This window comes from Eupeodes corollae, chromosome 1 (assembly GCF_945859685.1).
Source record: "Eupeodes corollae chromosome 1, idEupCoro1.1, whole genome shotgun sequence".
Lineage (NCBI taxonomy): Eukaryota > Metazoa > Arthropoda > Insecta > Diptera > Syrphidae > Eupeodes > Eupeodes corollae.
The window spans coordinates 258,282,119-258,290,696 of NC_079147.1; the positions used below are offsets into that span (position 1 = coordinate 258,282,119).

At 32.1% G+C, this 8,578-nt stretch overlaps 2 protein-coding genes across 2 annotated transcripts; both read left to right on the forward strand.

The window, feature by feature from the left end:
* LOC129943204 (uncharacterized) lies at window positions 1-600 on the forward strand. The gene is made up of 2 exons (XM_056052488.1): window positions 1-108; window positions 185-600. Exons 1-2 carry the CDS (start codon window positions 55-57, stop codon window positions 596-598), a joined length of 468 nt encoding a protein of 155 aa, XP_055908463.1. The 5' UTR covers window positions 1-54; the 3' UTR covers window positions 599-600.
* Window positions 601-5,427: 4,827 nt separating this feature from the next.
* LOC129942976 (general odorant-binding protein 57c) lies at window positions 5,428-5,988 on the forward strand. The gene is made up of 2 exons (XM_056052166.1): window positions 5,428-5,558; window positions 5,629-5,988. The coding sequence occupies exons 1-2, from the start codon at window positions 5,505-5,507 to the stop codon at window positions 5,971-5,973; spliced, it is 399 nt and encodes a 132-aa protein (XP_055908141.1). The 5' UTR covers window positions 5,428-5,504; the 3' UTR covers window positions 5,974-5,988.
* The last annotated feature ends 2,590 nt before the right edge of the window (window positions 5,989-8,578 follow it).

Below are 8,578 nucleotides of genomic sequence, written 5' to 3' on the forward strand. Positions count from 1 at the left end.
CAACTATAAAAAGGCACCTTTTCGACCATAATAGCTAGAAATTTTTTTTGAAAAATGAAACTCTTCGTACTTGTGTTTATTACAGTTAACTGGTTTGTTCTATCATGGGTAGGTTTTGATTCACAGCATATCCTGATTCAATTTATTGTATTTTTATACTTGACAAATTTGTATTACTTCACAGTGCCAACCAACAACGACGAAGACGTCAATGCAGGCATCAATGCCTGCCACTACTCAGGCATCAATGACCTCTGCCGCCGCCGCTGCTGCCCCTGCCACTATAGATGATGCAGCCAAAAAGTGCATGGCCCAAGAGAATATTGATCCACAATATTCTAAGGACTTTGAAAGTGGAAAAATTAAACCCGAAAGTGTATCCACATCTTACAAATGTTTCATCCATTGTGTCGTTGAAGCCAGAGGATTCATGAAGAATGGACAACTTCTGGAAGAGAATATAGTTAAGGCGGCTGAGAATATCAAAAGTGTCGATGAAGTGCGTAAAATTATTGGAAATTGTAAAATCGCTAAGGCCCAAAATCCCTGTGAAGAGAGTTTCAATAAATACATGTGCATTAGAAGTGAATTGAAATAAAAGCAACAGCAAAAAAAACAGTTTTCTTAGTCTACAGCTTGCTCTTCTACAATTTTTTTCAATAGTTCCTTGTTATTCCAAAAGTGTGTTATTCTAAAAAGCAGAATGGTGCTATAAAATCAAAATAAGCGTGTGAATAGTTATAAGTTAAAACGGATTCCAAGCAACTCATTGCATCAGTATCCTCTGAGACGAGCAATATTCCAGAGAACACCACTCTTCTTACCCTGCCATGTAATTGTTAATTATTAACTTCCCATAGGGAGGTATATATATATAATCGGTCAAATTTGTTCAATTGAAGATTTTGACATTTCTCGAAGTCCCTTGAGTCGAAATAAAAGATTTTTAGAGAGATGTCGTTCGAAAATTTGGATAATTTTTTTCATCGTCCATAATTCAAGAACCAGTAGAGATATCGGCTTCAAATAAATTAAGTTTTACAAATAATAATGCAGAAAGGACTCTCAAAAAATGATTGAGTGTTTTTCTTTACCATAACAATTTAAAAAAAGGTGAACATCTTGCTTAACCCTAAATATCTGAACCAATAACGCTACCGACTTGAATTAAATATTATATTATAAATTTTAACGTGATGCCAAACCAATATATTTTTGGAAAAAATACAATTAACGGTTTTTTTTATAAATCCAAAAATCTGAACAAAATATTTGTCATCTCGAATATTTTCGAAAAAAAACTTATTTTAGCTTCAAAATAATTTTTTGCAAGAGGACAACGTTTTTGATATTATGTAAAATTTTGAGAAAAATCGAATTAACATTTTTTTATAAAAAAAACGATACTAAAAATTGGTAAAAATTGATTTTCGACTCAAATGTCTTTTAAAAAATTTGAAATATTTGCATCAAATTGATTTATTTTATAAACATATTGTTTCTAACATTCGGTAAAATTTTGATAAAAATCAACAATTTTCTTACAAAAAATAAAATCTTAAAAGAAAACAATAACTACTAAAACTTGGTTAAAATTTACTTCCGACTCAAACATCTTTACAAAAATTACAAATATTGGTTTCAAATTAATTTTGTCTTATAAGAAATATTTTTAATATTCGATAAAATTTTGCGAACAATCGAATTGACAGTTGACGAAAAATAAAAAATTTAAAACAATACTAAAATTTGGTAAACATTGATTTTCGACTCAAATTTATTTTCAAAAATTAACAATTTTGCTATTTTATCTCACAGAAAATATTTTGTTCGACATTAAGAAATTTTTTTATAACAATCCAAAAGTTCGTTTTTATATAAAAAAAATAAAATCTACAAAAAATAGTACGCAAATTTGGTAAAAATTGGTTTTCGGTTCTTGATATCTTGTGATTAATAAAAGATATTGACTTCAAACAATTTCTTATTCATTCAATTTGTATTTGTTTATACTCGTATAAGAAATACAAAATCGACTAAAAATTTTTTTAACAAAAATAGATTTTGGAATCAAACATTATATGTAAAATATTGTTGTTAATTTTAAAAATATAATTCAACTGACAACTTTTTTAACAAAATACGGAAACCTAAAAACTTTTAAGACAAATTTAAAGGTAGGATGGAAAGTTTTCAGTGTGGATCTCATCCGACTCTCTCATTTTCAAGGATTTTAATCAAGGGCGTTCGTAGGATTTTGATTAGGGTCGAACTCATTTTAGAAAATTATAAAGATTAAGGTTAGTTTTGTAAACCTTTTTTATATGTATTTATATACATATTAACAATTTTTATCATTTGAATCATTAGAATTATATGAAGACCAAGTGACGTGGGTTCTCAGCAAATCTACTGAATACTTCTTCTTTGATTTAATCTTTTCTTTCAGAAATCTTTGTTCGGTCTTTACTCAGCATACATAATCCTCAACGTGCTCAAAGATCTTAAACCGAGCTGGTGGTGCAAGATAAAGAATGCCAAATATCAAGACCAAACTTCGTTGTCGTAAAAAAAAACGTGTGCTTCTTGTACGATAACGTAAAAGTCGAGTTTTTGGAGATTATTGGGATATAGTTTTTTATCTTTATAAAAATAGAAGCACAACTCTGGCTGCCTCAACATAATTTTGTAATAAGGGGTAAAATTCGACACAATTTGTATATATGTGTGTATCTCACAATCGCTAGTCTGATGAACTGTGCTATCGTTTTAGAATAGATCGACCGATTCGTTTCTAATTATATTTACTTTTGAGACACTCACTGCCCTGAAATCATTATCTATAAATCACTTTTTATTTGAATCCCAACAATTTCTAGGAAGGCAACGAAAAATGGTATTACCTCCGAGCTAATTTTGAAACAAAATTCACAAGCATCTACATAAACCTCGAACCGAAGGCTGCAAAAACGAAAGTGGAAAGATCATAGTGGAGTCGTAGTCTATGCTGAGGATATGGAAGGACCACTTCTGCAGACTGTATAGCAGCGAAGACTAACCGAATTCCGGTGTCAATCAGGATGATCCAATGAACATAGGCGACGAAACCCAACAATCCTGTCTTCCCGACTTAGACAAATTAAAGAGTTCCATATCTAAGTTAAGGTCTAACAAAGTTGCTGGAGCAGATAGCTTGAACCGAGCTCTTTAAAGCAGCTGGTGATAATTTGGTAAGAAGCATGCACCAACTTATCTGTAAGATACGGTCGGAAGAAAGCATGCCCGATGAATGGAACCTTAGCATTGTTTGTCCGATTCTGAACCACCAACTATAGTGGCATCAGTCTACTTAACATCACTTACAAAATTTTCTCTACCGTAATATGTGAATGTCTAAAGCCCATCGTCAACAATCTGATAGGTGGTATTTATCAGTGTGTTTTTAGACCAGTAAAGTCGATAGGCGATCGAGTATTCATATTACGCCAGATCCTGGAAAAAAACCCAGAACATCAAATCGATACCCACCATCTTTTCATCGATTTCCAAACTCATCCGTTTGTGACCATTAAGAATTTGCGCTGCTCTATAAAGGTTGGAAACGACTTAACAGAACCTATCGATGTCAAAAAAGATTTTAGACCAGGTGATGGGCTGTCATGCAATTTTTTTAAAATTGTACTTCGTTCGGCTAAGAAAGCAATTGAGTAGCAAAGCCCTCTCTCGAGGGACCAAAGTATCACTATGTAAGACCCTAATCATCCCCATCTTGCTACACGGTCCAGAAGGGTGGACTATGTAAAAAGAGGAAGAAATCAGCTTGAGAAAAGTTCTTCGTATGATCCACGGTTCCGTATGCATAAGGTAAGTGGAAGAGAAAATGGAACCAAAAGCTATATACGTGATATACAGTGACGTAGACTTATCCAGAAGGTAAAAGTCCAACGACTTAAATGGCTGGGTCATGTCCAGCGCATTTAAAACAATGATCCGGCCCGAAAAGTCTTCGAATCCAAGCCCACAGCGTAGTAGAGGAAGACCGGGGATAAGTTGGAGCGCACAAATGGAAAGTGACCTCACCCAACTTGGAACGCGAAACTGCTGACTTCTAGCTAGGCACCGAGCTACATATGTATAGAAGTTTGTTGGGTGAGGCCCTAGTTTACACAGACTGTAGTGCAACCTTATAATTTAGTAAAGATAAATAAATAAAACTGTAAAAGTAAATAAATAAAAATCCGATTTTTCGATCTCAGGAAAAAAAATGAAAAATATTAACGTTTAATCCCTTAAATCCCCGCGAGCTATATTTTATATTGAAAAAAAAACATAATAATAAAATACTTCTAAATTAGTTTAACGTAGATTCGGTGAATCTGCGTAAAAAACAAGATTGCTGTTGATTCCAATTTTTATTAGTGAATTGTTTAGCAACGAAGCCTAGTATTAGTTAAATGGATACGTCAATGAACAAAACATTCGTATTTGGAATTATGATATTCCTCAAGTGTATATTCAGATAGCGTTAAATGCACAAAAACTGACTGGTGTAGTTTTTAAATTGTGCTTTAGGATACTTTACCACAACGTTACCGTTATTCAAGATGTATAGGAACTGTGGATTCAATCTACGATCCACGATTGGGTTACTGAACGAAATGTTTGGTAACCACATAATTTCACGTTACGAACCAGTGAATTAGCTTGACTTCGTTCTGTGGGAATATGTGAAGTCGTTAGTCTAAGCAAATAAGCCCGAAACGATTGTTCACCTGAAGAAAGAAATACTATCACAAATGTTGGAAAAAGACATTGGTTTATTTTTGAAGTCAACCATATTAAATAAGCGGACGGCTCACGACTGCGTAAGGCTTAATTTTTTCCTAACCTTCACACCTTCAATTTATTAAAAATAACACAACTTTTTGTATTTGTTAACAAATTAGTTTATTTTGTTTGTCAAAACATCAATCGTCATGTTTTTACATTTCAATTCATTTCCGCCTTCCAACACATAATTGAATCAATTCTTCTAGCAAATTATAATTATTTCCCAACAAACAGCAAACAAAACTTTGGCATCACCAAATTAACTTAGGTAGGTAACACAGCTTTTATCGTTATAAATAAAATTATCACAAAAAGCATTTTAAAACACTTAACAAGCATGAAATCAGCGTCAAATAAACCAATCTGAATTATCTCGATCAAAAATGATTATAAAAAACTTCGAGTATACAACGTATACTACTCGAAAATACTCCCTCAATCGAAAATGAATTTGATCCAATAACAAAATAACACAGATTGAGAGCCATAAGCGACAACCTATCGTTGTGGAACTAATTTCATAAATTTAATGTGCCTCTTGGTAGTCCCCTCCAAAAAATTAAATTGCTTATATATTGATTCCACCAAATGGCCAGTTATTCCGACATTCAGCAGCAGCTTCGGTTATAAAAAGCCACCAACTCACCACACTAGCCAGGACTATTTTTTGGAAAATGAAATATTTGTGTGTTGTTTTTGTTGCGGTCACCTGTTTTGTGCTTTCGTGGGTAGGCTTAGATTAAAAATAACATTTTGAGGTAAAGAATTGTCCTTGATTCTATTTTATGTTTTTGGCAGTGCCAATCATCACCAAAGCCCGAATCAGCTTTACCTGAGCCTGCCAAAAAGTGCTTGGCCCAGGAGAATGTGGATTACCAGTATGCGATTGACTTCCATAGCGGAAAAATTAAGCTTGAAGATGTGTCAGCAGCTTTCAAGTGTTTCATTCATTGTATCGTCGAAGACGGAGGATACATGAAGGATGGTCAAATTCTAGAGGAGAATATAGTCAAGGCGGCCGAGAATATCACCAGTGTCGATCAAGTGCGTAAAATTATTTCCAATTGCAAGATTGTCAAGGGCGGTAATGCCTGTGAAATGAGCTTCAATACTTACATGTGTATTTCTAGTGAATTGAAATAAAAACAAAAATATGAAAACACAAAAAGAAGAGTTTTTTGTATAAAAATCCAAAAGTCCTGAGGAAGTTCTCGTTTATTTTATACTTAATTTCAGGGCTTTATTCATTCGGATTCAGATTCAGATTTATTCAGTTGTTTTTGCTGAGGTTTTCAATTGAAATTGAAATCCATGGAACGCTAACGGAACCAAACAAAAAGGACCCCTCTTTTCTGTCTTGCTGCGATGCGATGCATAAGTAAGGTTATGGTAGGTTGGTTTGGGTTATTCTGTATGGTGCACGATATCCTTAGGGGATCCGAATTAAATACCGTTAAATACGTGAAAATAACACTGTTTTATATGCATTCCGTCATTATATCATCATCAACCTCATATACGAATAGTATAACCAACTCAATGCGGTTGGTTTGGTTGTGTACGGAGTGCGGTGCGGTGCGGTTAAGTTATTCTCTTTTTGTAAACCTTGAAGCTTTATTAAAATTGAGAGAAGGCCGCAGTCGGGATCAAGAGCCGACAGCAACCAAGTCAAGTCGATTCGAGCTCGGGACAGTCGGGAATATGGTTCTTTTCTTCTTCTCTCATTTTTATCCTTCAGGTAGGTATACACAGGACCTATACCATATACAATCATAATCGTATACTCGTCTCGTATAAAATGTTAAAATAACTCCTCATTCTCTAGCTGTCACATTGTATTCGAGTGCACGTTCGTTTGCAGTAAGGCTTTTTTGAATTGAAATTAAAAATTGAAAAGAGGTTATGATAGGTATAGAGACAGACATGTGTACAACTATAAGGTATAGGTATGTTTTGACATGGAGCAGTTGTATGATGGCGGTAAAGCAGCAAGCAGAGTTGATGGTATAGAAAAACATAAGAAAGAATATTGCAAAAGCAAAGGAATTCTGATGAAGGGATGGAAGGATATCGTTTGCAACAAGCTAAAGTCATAACGTGTCCGTTAAGTAAAGATCTTTGGAATTTGAATGAAACTGTTAAACGAATAGCAAAGGAGCACATTTACAAACATAAAAAAGTGCTGAATATAAGTACATTTTCTTTTTCCTGGTACAAAATATAACTTATTTCTTTCTTTTATAGTTTGTCTGGGGAAATTCGATGTAGGATAAGACTTGCCTTAAGTAAAAATGAAGTTCCTTTATGGATTTTAGAAAAAATGTGATAATTAATATATGAGATTTTTTGATTGTCAATTTTGAAAAATATCAACTATGTTTTCTAGAATGTGTTTAATTTCTGTTCTTAAAATTAAAGAAGATTCATTATTGTGCGAAATATTTATTCATATTTGTATATTTTTAACTTCCAATAGGAAATTATTGTAATAGGTCCGATTTGTCAAATTAAAAATGATGACATTTTTCGACGTTCCAAGGTCCATAAAGACGAAATAAGAGATTTTTGGAAAGATGTCAGTGCGTGCGTGTGTACGTACGTTCGCAACGTTTTTTTTTTCGTCCATATCCCAACAACCAGAAGAGATATCGACTTAAAATAAATTTTGTTATACAAATATTAGTGCAGAAAGATGCAGAAATGGCTTTCAAGAACATTTCGATTGTGGTTTTTTTACCAGAGCAGTTTAACTCAAATATATTATTAAAAATTTAAGATAATGGCTTCCAAATAATTATATCTAAAAAAAGGCTGGGATGCGACCCACACTGGTAACTTCACATCAAGTCTGTCGATATGTCTTGCTTAAAAGTTTGTCTATATGTAATCGTATCAATTTTTACCAAATTTGCGTACTATTTTTTGTAGATTTTATTTTTTATGAAAAAACGGACTGTTGGATTTTTATATAAAAATTACTTTTACTTTTAGAGTTTTATTTTTTGTAAAAAAAACTGTCAATTCGAATTTTTTAAAAATTTTACCAAATGTTGAAAACAATATTTCTTATAAGATAAAATTAGTTTGAAGACAACATTTAAAAATTTTGAAGAGATATTTGAGTCGAAAATCAATTTTTACCAACTTTTATACATTTTTTTTTAGGTTTTTATTTTTTGTAAGAAAACTGTCAATTCGATTTTTTTCAAAATTTGTCCTAATGTTGAAAACAATACTTCTTAAAAGAAAAAGTTTTCAAAGTTTTGAAAAGATATTTAAATCGAAAAGCATTTTTTACCAACTTTTGTTAATTTTTTTTTTGATTTTTTTTGTAAAAAAAACTATCAATTCGATTTTTTTCAAAATTTGACTGAATGTTGACAACAAGATTTTTTGAAAGATAAAAGTAAATTAAATCCAATATCTCAAAGTTTTGAAAAGATATTTGAGTCGAAAATCAATTTTTACCAACTTTTATGCATTTTTTTTTAGGTTTTTATATTTTGTAAAAAAACTGTCAATTCGATTTTTCTCAACATTTTTCAGAATGTTGAAAACAATATTTCTTATAAGATAATATAAGCTTGAAGCCTAAATTTCAAGTTTTTGAAAAGATATTTGAATCGATATTCAATTTTTACGAACTTTGAGTAATGTTTTTTTTAGATTTTTATTTTTTGTAAAAAGACTGTCAATTCGAATTTTCTCAAAATTTTATCAGATGTCAAAAATATTATTCTCCATTGCT